This window comes from Ips typographus, linkage group LG16 (assembly GCF_016097725.1).
Source record: "Ips typographus isolate SLU linkage group LG16, UJ_Ityp_2.0, whole genome shotgun sequence".
NCBI classification, from domain to species: Eukaryota; Metazoa; Arthropoda; class Insecta; order Coleoptera; family Curculionidae; genus Ips; species Ips typographus.
In genome coordinates, this window is record NC_138437.1 from 8521027 (window position 1) to 8535762 (window position 14736).

Genomic DNA, 14736 nt, shown 5'->3' on the forward strand with positions numbered 1-14736 from the left:
CGTCGACAATGAATGAGGAATTTGTTTAAGGTTTGATGTTGCTACTACGTCTATTGATATTAAATTCCTTTTTAATTGAACTAATTTGTTTACCAAACTGGTCTTTTGCTTGTACAAACATGCAGTTTTGTAACATATTAATTGGATGTACAGAACAATGCTTGTATTCACTTTGCACTTGGGTAATTCCTACAATTACGCCCTATAGTAATTTCCTGATGCATTTAAATTTTCATCAATATCGTTAATTAACAATCCCAGACCTCCTTAATTCGGTAGCAATTATATCGTCCTATAAATAACTTGAGTGAACATCAATTACACTTGCAATACGCCCAGAAGAGCTTAACGTGATTACAGTACCTTTAATTCTTTAATCAGAACAGTTACACATCCACATTTACTGTAGGAATATTAAGTAAATACCTTACATGTACAAATTAAAGTTAAATTAGTACATGTACGGTATTTACTATAAATATAAAAGGAAAAAAAAAGTCGTAAGTGAACTTAATAACTATTTATTTTAATCGTCAATAAGTATTTACTTAAATCTACATTTCAATTACTTTAATTATACTAATTAACTGGGTCTCAAACGCTTTCATCTTCCTCGTAATAAGCCTGCAAAACAAAGAGAAACTGAGTGTGAACTAAGAACAAAATCAGATTATAGCTTTGAAAGTATCACTCCAATACGGAAATTGTAAGTTCTTTAACTGTTGCGGTTCTAACATGTTTACACATCTTAATTAAGCGTAGAGCAGCAACTGTTCCGAATGTGTAATTTCGCTCAATTCCATTACAAAGAGCCATAGATAAAAGGGGGCTGGTTCGGTTACACTACTAATGTCTTTAATTACTAATATAATCTCCCAACAATGCCGAAATCGAGGGGGAATTCTTTACCAAACTTCACCTAACAAGTTCGGCAACGCTGTGACATTGAGTGAAAGGATTTCGGCCATCCTTCGGTATAGTTAAGTGTTCTTGGTTTTAATTCATACGCTGGCCTAGGACCCATACAATTTAACATTGGCAAAACTAAACTTATAGTGCCTTTGATCCCTCAAGCTTAAATTTAATTAACACGCTAACGATGATGTTTTGATCTTGTAAGGTTTCAGCTTCAGCTGTGAACTCAGCTACAGTTTATAAGATAGGAAGGTTTTTTTTTTTAAAGTGATTTTATTTTCTAAATTGCGTGTCCTTTCCAGGCAGAAAGAATCTCTCGTTACTGTGCTTTCTGGTTGAGCAAACCAGGAATGTATTAAAAAATGTTGGCTACAATTTCTAAAGAAAGATAATTAATCTAGAAATTCGATCACTACGAAATCCGTAATAAACGTGTAAAATATTTTCATCCTGGACACTCTAATTGTCCTTCAAAACTTGACGAATTACAGTCATCAACTCTTGAAGCAGATAGAGGGAAAATTGAAACGTATCGGTAGCTATCAGGCTGTTTTTTAATAAAAAAAAATCTCTTGCCTCTATATTGCTTTTTAATAGCTTGTCTTTAAACTGGGTTATGTCAATCATGTTGTTGTTTTGATAACTATCAATATTTTTAGTCTGTAATCAGTTTTTTTCCAACCGCTGCATTGAGTTTATAAAAGTACTTACTTGATGTTCCATATTGGTTCGTGGATAAGTGCAGGGAGTACATTCCATGAAAGATAATCCGTTTTGAAGAGAAGTACATTCGCATTCTGTGCAATCTCTTGGCACAGCTGAATAAGCTAACCGTTTGGCAAAAACAGACGCAAATTTCCTTGCGTTCTTTTGTAAGTCCAAGTGTTTGCTGCTAAAAACGGTCCCTGCAAAATGGGAATTTAAAATCTTTATATGTTTTGACACTAAAATTTGAGTAATTCCTCTATGCAATGCACTAGCCAGCCAGATGTATTGATTTAAGCCTGAATAGTGGCTTTATGTTGAAAATAGTGCTTCCACATATTGCAATTTACCGCATTAAGGAATTAAATCATTTCAATTACACATCAGCATTGTAGAGAGGAATTATCCTATTCATCAGGTAAATTCCTTTACACTCCTATTAATCCTGAACAGTCCTAATGTCTATTTCATAGTATGAATGAAGAGCCACATATCAAACAACAATTGCAGATTAATCTATTAATTGACCAATCAGCAGTTAATTTCCCATTTTAGGGAAGCGGAAAACTTTTTATTATCTGGTTTGTTTCGAGCGTGTGTGAACGCAAACTGCAATCAATAAGCAAATAACGAGCTTAATAACTCGATTGGTCAACTAAGCGTTTTTCAAAAGATAAACATTTAAATTGAAGTTTATCCTAGATAATTTGCTTAACTGATTTGGTGATGCGTAGATCTGAAGCAACTAACGATGACAAACCTCAGACGATTACTGTATATTGGTTGCACTAAGCATACAAAACATATCATGTATATCAAAGCATTTGCATGAAACAGTGCACACATAAAGTAACATATACGGAGAAGTTCACAAATAGGCACCAGTTCGTAAACAATTAATCTGACAAGTCAAAGGGCATTAGTCTTAATCTTAAAGGTACACGCTCAATATTAGGTCGATATAGAGGATAACTATTTAGTCAATCGTAGCTGTCAACAATTAAGATGCCTTTGAAGCTTGTATACTAAAACAATGAAAACATAGTTAGCCGCTCTCGAATCATAGGTTTGTTAGAGCTTGGTTGGCTTGTTGTGGAAACGGAGAAGCATCTAAATTAATGTTTACGTCGAATCGGAATGATTGTGTAGTAGGTAGCACGAAAATTAACCCACTTATGCCGGGATATGAATTATTATGTTAATTCCAATCCAATTTAGTTGATATTTATTAAATATAAAGGATTAATTTACTGCCAATGCAGTTCTTTGATTAATTTGGTTACAATAAAAGCAACATTTCTAATTTGGAAAAACAATGCCGGTTCGAACAACTTTTAACAATATCGAGTGGATCGAGTTATTACATAATATTGTGAAGCCAGGCCCGGTAAATATTGCATTTATTATTGTATTTGGCTGTAAAATATTGCGCATTTAATTACTATTCAATGTTATCTGAAATCACAAATACTTCGATTTATCATGGGGTTGTAGCCAAAAAGTCAAAGCGATTTTTATTCGAAATGTTTTTGGCTGGTTATCTGTCCTGCATTCGTTCATTAAAAAAATATGCTTTGTGCTGTATAGGGTGGACCAAATGGACGTGTGGACTAACCTAAGGTGCTTTGGTATAAATATGTCCTTTGATGTGCATTGGAACCTTCCTGGAGCAAAATTAAAAATTGCCCTTTTAAAAATACTACAAAATGAGCCAAAACTGGGGGGCCAAACTAATGGGTATAATTTGGCCCACCCTGTACACTAAATTCTCTAGTACCCCAAGCAAAAATTTCCGCATTTAACTTTATATTATTCACTTAGCCGGAAGCTATACCCCCCGATTTTGCTTCAATCTTCCCTTCCAACGAAAGAAATGCACGATAAGATATTTCTTTTCTCTGGCGGGAAACACGAATGTAAACGCATGTAATCTGGCCGTGTAAAAAATTTAATCAGCGCTCTGCTCACCGTTTGTTTCTAAGGCGAGCGAAAAACACAGTCCCAGTCCTGATTTCGAAAAGCTGATTGAATTCCTTAATACTTGATCTCCATCCAGCTTCTTTATATCCTTTTTAGTGTAGGCTTTGCTTGAATCGACCCCTGAAATTGGAAAACAACTTTTTGATAAATATTGACTGATTTAATCATAAATTATAAGTAAGAAAAGCGAATATTTTCAATGAAAAAATTGCTCTTGTTTTTAAGCTGCTAGAAAACGTTAAATAATGAATCACTCTAAAAAGTAAGAAAATTGTCCTAGACAACTTAATCAATAAATTGCCTTTGTCACTAAGATTGAAATTTGTTTTATTGTGAAATTTGATTTCAAGTTGATGAGGACGTGGAGCTTTCTAACGTTATCCATTATTCAATAAACTTAAATTCATCGAAAAAATATTTATGATACTAATACATTTAAAGTTTCAAACACGTTTATAGACAACTAAAAAATCTATAAAACCGTGTTAGTGAATGTTTTTCCTGTTCTTGACAATTAATAAGTTACAAACATTATCACTTATTGCCTACATCATCCTATGCAGCTTTTAAACTTGTCCAAAAAATATCTGAAATCTTTAGAATGCACTCCAGATTTTGTCGCTATTTGAACACAATGCATCCTTAACTCCAGTGGATGCTACGTTCTAGATATTAAATTTGTGTACCTCTTTTCCGGAAAATAAGAAACTAAACTAAACCCTTCCAGATTTTTTGCAAATTTCTCCTTAGGGCATTCAATAGTGATACATTGTTGAACAAAGATACAATCATTTGAATATAAGTGAAAACACAGGTGTAACTTAAAACGTAACGATCGATGGTTTTAAATTTCATCCTAAATATTTAAATTAACATGCTTTTCAGTTAGAGCTAATTATCCTTGCTAAAAAAGATTTAATGAGGGTTGGAAGTTTTGTTATGAAACTCGTGTATGTATACAGGGTGTAAACAGATCAGAAACACCTTAGCAATATAACAATTCATTTTTAGTCAAAGTTAACTGAGCATTTTTTTTTAAAGGTTGGAAGCAATTACATTAAGAATATTAAACCTTAATCATTATGGTAGAATGATAAAGCACTGTATACGCTAAACCGAAAATAAACTATTTACAGTGCACTTTCCCTCATTAAAAATTTCAAATCAATATATTTGTTTAAATAACTCTGAACCACCAGTCAAAATCAATATTAAATTTGGTTTATTATTTATATATACTTTTCGGTGCTAAAGTAAGTTAATTTTAAATTAAATGCAGTTTCGAAATAAGCAGCAAAATATTTCACGTGCAACAGTATTTAATTAGTGAAATAATTTTTTCCCAAAGATTCCAATTCATGTAAACGTGAATTTGATTTTGTATTAAATTCTTCGTATACTATACGAGATATTAAAATTAATTTTCAATATATAATCATATTCAAAAACTAAATTTACTCACCATAAGGAATTTTGTTGTCTCTCTTTCTCTGATCGGGTGATACGACAAAAGAGTTGTTCATCAAAATATGTAGGGCAGTAGAGCTTTCGAACAGTAGTTGATGAACAGTAGGATAATCGTGCTAAAAAAAACAAACTGGGTGCTCATAAAAAGTGAAACCACAAAGGAAGATAAAAATGGGGGGAAATTTTCGTTCAAGGCCAATTTAATCAATCACCATAACCAATCGTCCGCCCTAATATAGTGAACGATATTTTCCCCGAGGGAAGCCCAAAGCCCTAATTTATTCATACGCGAGTCAACCTCTAAAAAAGCTAAATAATGGCTTTTCACGAATTCTCGTGTTTCTCTCGTCGAAATGAAATGGCTTAATCCATGCGTATCAAAGAATTTTTTATTTGTAGAACTGTTTCTCTTTCTTTAAAATGTATCGGTTTATTTCGGGCTTTTGTGCGGGTAGTTGGATGAACGCCTTAAGATGTTCGTGTTTACCATCCTTTAGAGTTCTCTGGCTATGTGGAAAATCGATACGTCTTTACCGGAGTAAATCCTACCAAATTAGAGATTCGCGAGACTAACGTCGAGAATCTCTAGTTTGGTTTAGATATTTTGTCCTGCTTTGTATTTAGAAATTGACGCTATAGTTTAAGTAATTACATCTTCCCTACTAGGTATATTATTTTAAAAAAAAACCTTAAACGCCTAAAGAGAATAATTCCGTGCAAACTTGGTTTCAATCTCCTCAACGGAAACTCGCAGGTGCGCCATAAGTTATCTTTATAATACGTAACAAGATGTAGGTTCGGTTAACTTTACCTCCATATTATCCTCCTCGCATTGAGAACACGGGAGTAATATGAAATTTCTGGACACTCCTGGTCTGAACATCAATTTGTTAGCAAATATAACAGCTCCGTATATGTCAGAATTTCCATTGCCTGAAACCAGAAACGATGCGAATCATTATTATTATAATTAATCCCGTTATGTTTACAAATATTTTCGAAGTTAATTGATGAAATAATTACTGATATTGTTATTTTCGATATGATTGTTTTTTGCTGCTAACGAGCTTTCTGCAATATTAACTATGAGTGCATATGTCTAAAATGAACTATGTTACATTTTAAAGTGTCCTATTTCATTCGGCTTATTATTTTAATGTTTGTAGATCAACAATTCTAATATTTCCATAATTAAATCACGGCTGGTTAGCAAACAATATGGTAAACTGTTCGGAACTTTCATGAAATTAGTAAAATAAACGGTTCAGAATAAAATATATTAATGAACTTACCGACCGGAATATCCAAATAAGCCAAAACTGACTTTGCATCGGTAAAAGTTTGTGAACTTCGAACGATACTTCTGGGTGCATTATAAACTCCATTCCCCCCAAAAACTACAACCCCATATCTGAAAAAAACGTTTTATTGGCGAATTTACTCTACTCCCCCTGGCATAAATTACCTGTTGTTGGTTATGTTTAACTCGGAAAGTTCCTGGTTTATCGCTTCGATGAGGATATCAAAGTTTTTACGAGTTCTTAGATCTTTGTTGCAGTCTTTAGCCTCGACTATAAAAACTATATCAGCAGTCCTAGGCACTGCACTACCTCTCAAAGATATTATCTCTCCTTCACCAATATCACTACCATTAGCTAGATTACACCTTTAAATTTAAACAAATTAATAAACCCACACCATATTGCAAAACTCCAAACAAACCTTATACAAGAATCTGGAATATTTAGTGGTGTGTGCTGTCTGTGGCACATCTCAATATACCCAACAGCACTTCTACAAGCCTCTAAAGTGTTGGTACTGTTCATGCACATGCGCATGAAGTTATGTTTAGGAACTCTGGGGAAGCACGTACTCAAGTCCGAAACTTTGCTTTGGAAAAACTCATGGCAAAGTGCTTGGACTTCTTTTGGAGGTAGTTTATCAGAGTAAAAGTCTGTCATAAGATTGGTTTCATTAGAATTATATATATATATTATATTAGGTTATGTTAAATTAGTGCTATCAAATAAATTGGATATGGGAAGACACCTTTTTAGATAGGAAATTCACGTAATGATAGGAGAAGAGATTCAATGAGCTAGAAGCAAAGATAGCAACAAACTTCCTAAGTGACATGTGTTAGTCTGCCGAAACGGATGTGACGTAATGGTTACAATTACATATTAATTAGGTTTGTATTAATAATCGTTCCTTCAAGAAACTCAAGATTTGCTTTGGCAACATAGCAAAAACAAACGAAAGAAGAAATAGTGATGAAGAGTAATCAAGAGGAATTTTCGTGTTTTTGGTACTTAAGGAAGGTTGGAACACCACTCAGAAGTGGTATGTATTAATAAATTGAATCTGTTATGCAAAAAACAAACAAAAAAGTAAAAACAAAAGTAATTTCCAGCTATACGTTTATCATTCACTTGAACACCTCTATGGTAGTTGTTAAAATGTAACTTTACCAGGGTAGTTCCAGTCGTACCATAATATTGCAAATTTATTAGGAGAGAAAGAAACCCTAAATTTTTTTTTAAATTCACTGCTGCTATAAATTTCTAAAGGATTTTGGAACTCTATTATAATTTTTTGGTATTCGCAAAAGAACAACTATTTTGCAATTTTCAGTTGAAGGAACACTGAAGGTAGCTACAATGCTAACTTAAAGTAAGGAATTGCTTGAGGCATCCTTAAGGAATTATTAATACCGTATTACTCCTTAAGCATCAAAGAACCCTCAACGAACGATTATTAATATGATTCCTTCAGTCTTTCTGATGGTCACGTGACCAACTGTCAAATGATGTCACATTTGTTCGGACAGACATGTTACTTACTTTACACTCTCTAATTGTAATCCCTTTCGAAATTACATTTACTAAAAGTATTATAACCTATAAAAAAAAATCACCTGGATGTATTTGTGTAAAACATTGCTCATTAACCCTCCAACTATCGCCAAAAGCTGTCAAGTTCTTATCGCTCGGTCTAGACCGGTTAGGAGTGGTTAAATCGTCAAAAGGTTCGTTGTTGTAAGTTCCCCACAATCCAGCAGTCCTGCCATAATGCCACCCTAAAAGTAGATCTCAGTGTAAAAAACTGCCCTTCTTCTTCCACTCTCAATTAAAGAAAAAAAAAAGCGAGGCACCTACACCCAGCGAAATTATATGGAAGTTTTTCGTACACAGCCACTAAATGTCCGCTTCCTGTTATACGTGACATTAAATTAACGTCATTAAAAAGTTACCCGGTGCGTTTTTTGTTCCATGATGTTTTTGAGAGGCAAATTGCTCTTTCCTGGTTTTTTTGTTTGTATTTAAGTGGTGCCTTTTTCCAGGGATAAAAGGGTGTGCAACCGACCACTTAATAGCCAATTAATTTTTCTGGTTTATATAATATGCACATTTAGATGGGCGACAAAAAAATGTTTAGCATTTAAAACGTATTTTGTAACGTACTTACCCGAAACTTCAAAAATGCAAATTTGGAATTTGATATTGCATTCCAGAGTAAAGCCAGAATCGCTCGTCAAGGTGATGATGTCGGATTCCCTGTATAAGTAGTCGTTGCCAATTTGCATGGGCAGCAAAGCCGTTTTCGAATCATCCACCAAAATAATCTAAAGCAAGAATCGTTTAGGCAAAAGACTTCCGTACACGAAACCAATATCCTTACATCGCTAAACAAATCGATGCTGACAACAGTTTTATTTATCAATAAAACCAGTCTATTGGAAACCCCATTTTCGTCGTAAGACACCAATAAAGTGAAATTCCGATTGATGAAATCGGTAGCCAGCAAGTAAGTGCAGCTGCCCCTGAAGTCGTAATAGCGTTTGTCGAAAGTAACATAATGCTTTCCTCCCATCAGCATGGCGTGTCCTAGAACATATTGAGTCAAACATGACTGGACAAAATTCTGTTATATCAGCCTTCTCGGAACAATCTGACAGCGAATTCTCAGCAAAATAACTAATGTCATAGATAACTTTAGTTCCAGCATAGATAAACTATTCTGGGACACTAAAATTTATCATGCAGTTTCGTCAGGAAAGGCAAATATTTCAGCGCACGAACTGCAATATACCTGAAAGTTTAAGGCTAAGACGGGTTTCATGTACCCACAATACGAAGAATGTTATTTGATGTCGGATTTTGCAGTTTGCTCTAAGTTAATCTTACTTTGTCTCAATTCAAACATTCGAAATACTTAGTACGAGAGTAACGGAACTTCTGAAGGTAGTTACTTTTCAGGATTACTGCAGCACGTTTCGGCAAAATTTTTCAACAGATTTAACACTTATATGTTCTTCTCAAACCGCATCAAAACTTTTCTGACAACCGTTGTTTTATATCTTTTCCGGCATTTCAAATTTCCTATAAAACACTTTTGGACTTTAAACTTACATACCTTGAATTCAGTTCTATACTTGCGTCTAAGCTTAAAATTGCATGTCTCTTAAGATGTAAAACTAGAAAAATTGTTCTTATCCACTCAAAACAGTCAACAAACAAATGTTGTACAATAAACTGATTTTTAAATTACGAGTTTAACACAGTTTTCGTAAATAAGGATGACATATAAATTGTTATACTCTGTATATACAAAAGATGTTGTATAACCACTGCTGATACAATTTAGAAAGTCTATTTATTTATGTCCACGCTTTCAATTATTTTCAAATGTCAGATTATCTGTAATAATAAAATAGCAGAAAGATTTAAACAAGTAAATAGGCATGAATGCAACACTTTTCTTGATAACTGTCATATTCGTTATTTTATGACATTAGAAATTAAAAGTTTCATATTTTCTAATTTTTTACCTAACACATGCGGAAAGCGTTTTTCGCGCCCTTTAACTGCCTACCCTGCTGCAACTGCAGTCTCGTGCGGGAAAGTACCACTTTCCGCACTCGTTAAGTAAATATCTATTATTGCACTAGGGTGGTAAAAATCTCTCATTACGTAACTCAGTGAGATTTCTGTGTAGAAGTACTTTTTAAATAAGTTAATAGACTCTTGGAAAAATTTAATTTCGTGCTGGAGTTCTATTATGCGGTAAATAAACTAAATTTTGACAGGACAGTAAAAAATACAAGTTCCGGCTTTTTCTAGTATTTTCATTTATGCAATTAATATTTTTTAACGATGTAACATATTTTTAGAACTGTATTTGATTCTTAATTTAAATTGGGAGGTTTTCAAATTCAATGAACATTTTTGACTCCCTTTTTTATATGACATACGTAAAATAAAATATTTATTGGTAACCGCAAAATGTTAAAAAATAAATTTAACGGAGCAGTCAGTCAACATTACAAAAAGAATGAATGGCAGGATAATTTAACTAAAAACATGGGGTGGCAATTCGAAGTCATTTACACTCCCCCGTGCTGTCCAATTGAAACGTTTTCAAATCATAAAAAATTAATATATTTCGAGTCGAATCAGCTTTTTTAGAGTGTGATAAACTTCGGATTTGAGCGACGGCTGAAAAGAAACAAAACAGTAATTCCTCTTATTGAAAATGCGGACGATGTATCCCGAAAAAAAAACAGCTGGGTAATGTGACCCATAATACCAGAAAAACAAGCTCTCGCTCGGAAAAAATCCTATTCAACAGATTTACTGAGGCACTTAAAGACTCTTTTTAAACTTTTATTCGCATTAAACTACCTAGTCTGCTTGACATGTCGGGATGTCAAATAAAAATCTTTTTACCTTTAAATGGAGGCAGCCATTCTGACGGATCCGTGTAGGGCATGTAATCGTAATAAAAGTTCCAAAACGACGTCTCTGATGCCGCTAAATAGTTGTATACATCGTAAAATACCTTAATTTCGGGAATCTCCTGAAAATAAAGCTTTAAGTACTAGGGTTGGCAAAGTGGGCTAATTTTATTCACACCGAAGCTTTTAAATTGATGCTCGGCTTTTGCAAGGCTTTATTTTTTCTACACCTAAGCTCCCAATTTTATATAATAAAAAGTTTAAAAAGTACAGTACGGAGATGCAATGTTTGATTAAAAGGAGCAGAAAGCAAAAGTGTCACGTAACAAGATGTTCAAATTTCAAGGAATATCGTTAAAAAGTCTTTTGGTTTTCCGGGTTTTTATGAGGTTAGTCCCTTTTTAAAGAAACACGATACTTTCCACTCTAAGGAATTTTTAACTGAGAGCTTAGGGAACAAGTGAAATTATATTTGATCCAACCAAATTTCAATATGCTCTTCGACGGTGCATGTTACAAGAAACAAAAAAACTTTACCTGAAACTTTGGTGTTTCGTTAAAACCGTGCCAGGACATTGGAAGTTTCTGCTGTAAAAACATGATGCCGTCATTTGGTTCGTATATGAATTTAGTTTTCGCTGTCCTGTGACTGGAAGATAAATTAGGTTTAATAAAAATGTTTCAATGAAAAATTGTCAGCTTAAACGGACCTATTCTCCATTTCTAAAGCTGTCACTGTCATTTCGGACAATTTCTTGTATATAAATTTAATAATTCTATGCGCCCGATATTCAACTTCAAAATATTTGTAATAATACTTGACACTATCCAAAACTTCGTTACACTTTTCGAGTGCATATTTAATAGATGGTACATCACCAAGTTGCTTCAATTCTGCTATGATTTCTGATATCACCGCCTTCAATTCCTTTCCGAAGGGAGCATGATTAATGTACTTTTCGTTTACGAAATTCCAAACGATATTACCGTATTTATAAATGGCTTCTACGGTGTTATTTCCGGTGATATCTTTGTAAAATCTATCGACATCTCGAGAAAATTTCGTAAATTCCATGAAATATGCCGATTCGATGATTTTGTTTTTGCGGATGTAAAGGAAATCTGAAATCAGGACAGAGAATTTTGTTTTTATATTCGACCTGTCAATAACAAAATATTGGTATTGAGGAAGTTTTATTGCCGAATAGGGGAGGAAATATATAAGGGCAATCTTCCACAATCCCAAATATATACACAGTTCAAAACTTTTCATCATTAAACACTTAATATGTTGTATAATATTACGGCTCAAAGTCTGCAAAATCATGCATCATGAAGTATCAAAACTCACCTAAGAACTCCTTTCCGGTTGTCCAAACAATAGTTTCGGCATAATGAACAAATTTTAGAAAACTTGGTTCTAGAGCAGCTAAAATCTGATGGCAATTATCTATTATCATATCGTAGGTCTCTGACCATATTTTCTCTATGTAATTCAATACAGATACATGCATGTTCTTTATGTAGCCATCGTACTGATCAACAAGTGTTTCTAAAATGGATGACAAGTGTTTAATTGGGTCGCCGTTAATTAGGTTGTGAATGAATTCAGTGGTGTGCGTGTAGTACAGTTTGATCTGTAACAGAAATAATAGAATGTAAGTCATGTACTAAAGAATTATGATGTGACGTACTTTTTCAATTGCAAAGATGAAACTTTCTTTAATGTTCTTTCCTGAGGCTCCCATCGCTGTCCAGAGTTCCTGTACGATTTTAGGGAGTGACTGTAAGTGAGTTTTAATAGACAAATCGTCGAATATAGTCATAATGATGGAAGTAATGTTCTTGATATAAAACTCATTGTTATGGTACGAAGTGTTCAAGAAATCTTTTAAGTATCCCAGATCCTCTTCTATGACGGTAACATTCCTGAAATGAACAATTAAAACTAAGATCAAATGAGATTTCGGGTTAAAATTTACATTAGAAACGGCAGAATGTGAACAAATTCATCGCTTTAAACCCTGGGGAGTGGCTTTAAGTTCAGAGCATTTCTTGTTACTGCACAAGGGGAACAAACGTAACGTAAATTAAACGGCCAAATCACATCAGCCGAAGGCAGTGACGTGTCTAACCTTCGTCAGCTAGAATTCAGGTGATGGTTAAAGAGAATGGTTTTCGAATAACCTTTTTACGGCTTTCTCTCTGTCAGTGATGTTTTGTTTAAAGACGATTCTTAATATCCACTACAGTTTTGCCGCTTCACGGCGAATTAATTCCGAAGACGAATACCGTTTATAAAATAAACAAGCTAAGCGAATTTACGGCAACCTTTGTTTCGTTTAGTAATTAACAGATCATTTTAAATTCTTCCTCTAAACCATTGTATTACTAACAATTATGATAATTCCCTTTCATTCAATTTGAAACCAATCCCAGCGATACCAACCTTAAATCGATAAGAAATTCAGACACAAAAGGTTTTGCGTCTTGCCAAATTTCTCCAATAGCATCCTTAGCTTCAGCTCTTATATATTGACGAGTGTTGTTAATTTGATCCAAGACTTCGAGGTACAATTGCAATGCTTTCGAACGGATTCCATGCTGAAAAATAAAAATTTTAAAACTTGCATATGGTATATTTATTCAACCAATAAACAAATATTGATATCTTTTTATAATGTTTAGACAGTGGGGATAAGCAGAACACGTTTCATACTTAAATGTGTTTCTTCAATTGTAAACAAATTCTCACCAAAATAAAAGGCTCTACTACCTAACTCTATTCGCAGTTGTAAAGAAAGCTGGCGATAAAAACGTTAAATTTTAGCGTCTGTTGTAGCTAAATCTCAGGAGTAAAACAATCCTTACTTCGAACAAAATCCTTTCTTAACGTATGTGACAACAGAAATAAAAGACCCGACACTAAAGACCTTCTTTTCGAACAAATCAAATTGGTGTATGTAGACCGGGAGCAAAAACTTTGTTATAAAAAATACCGTAGTTTGTAAATTTACCTAGATGATGCCTTCATTTTTACTTGGAAGTGTTAAGTTAGTAGGAATTGGTCGAAAAAGATATTTTCTATGAAGTAAGAGAGTAAGTACCAAAGATTGAATTTAAAAAAAAATAAAATTTTTGGTTATCATAACCACATTAATAATTAATGTGAAAAAAAAATTTAAACTATAATTATTATAGTTTAAATTTGCATACTAATTATTAAAAAAGCAAGTTAACAACATAGTTTATTATCTAATTTTGATTTTCCAATTTGATTGATTTCTAGTTGCATAAACAAAATATTTTATTTTTTCTCAAAAATGGTTAGTTTATAAAAAAAAAACAAAAGAGAAATAATTTGAGCTAAATTGAATAGGGAATCCAAAATTGTATTTTATAAAAAAAACAGTGGCGTACGGACGTACGGATGCTACTGGCAAACTTTGATAGACAAATTTTTTGTTTCTTGAAAATATGAACAAAAAGCTAAATTAATTCCTTTTATTCAAATTTCAACATCCTGTATTTCCCTAACAAAGGATTTTAGTTTATATATAATATAAATTACATTTCGGGACACCCTGTATATTCATAATCTGAATTTCTTCTCTGTTTCTTGTTCTTTACACTCACTCTGTATTTTTCCGTATCACCACATTTTTAAATTCACATAATATTAGTTAAATTTTCCATTCATCAACAATTACAATAAAACAAAGTCAAAACATAGAGCTAAAAAGCTAACGGTACTTGAAATGGTACCGAAGCTAACATTTGATTAGTTTTCTCTATGTACGCTTTCTTCTTTTTTTGTTATTATCCTCTTCCAAATAAATTAAATTTAAAACTGGTTTTCTGAGAAATCTAAATCAACAACAAATAGTCCTGAGATGTCATTGGCACTAGTTTTTTTATTAAATATACACAAT

The 14736-nt window shown here is 33.2% G+C and overlaps 1 protein-coding gene across 1 annotated transcript in view; it reads right to left on the reverse strand.

The window, feature by feature from the left end:
- Positions 1–505: 505 nt before the first annotated feature.
- The window catches only part of LOC145738646 (uncharacterized), a 44979-nt gene continuing 30748 nt past the window's right edge, over positions 506–14736 (reverse strand). Inside the window, exons 41-57 of the mRNA XM_081993559.1 lie at positions 13254–13408; positions 12499–12733; positions 12156–12441; positions 11515–11926; positions 11342–11453; positions 10797–10926; positions 8749–8954; positions 8536–8692; positions 7985–8146; positions 6790–7021; positions 6533–6733; positions 6360–6478; positions 5879–6000; positions 5063–5183; positions 3589–3720; positions 1627–1820; positions 506–624 (exon numbers count right to left, since the gene is read on the reverse strand). Of these exons, the coding sequence (XP_081849685.1) occupies positions 595–624; positions 1627–1820; positions 3589–3720; positions 5063–5183; positions 5879–6000; positions 6360–6478; positions 6533–6733; positions 6790–7021; positions 7985–8146; positions 8536–8692; positions 8749–8954; positions 10797–10926; positions 11342–11453; positions 11515–11926; positions 12156–12441; positions 12499–12733; positions 13254–13408 (3006 nt within the window). The 3' untranslated portion in view covers positions 506–594. The remainder of the gene's footprint in view (positions 625–1626; positions 1821–3588; positions 3721–5062; positions 5184–5878; positions 6001–6359; positions 6479–6532; positions 6734–6789; positions 7022–7984; positions 8147–8535; positions 8693–8748; positions 8955–10796; positions 10927–11341; positions 11454–11514; positions 11927–12155; positions 12442–12498; positions 12734–13253; positions 13409–14736) is intronic.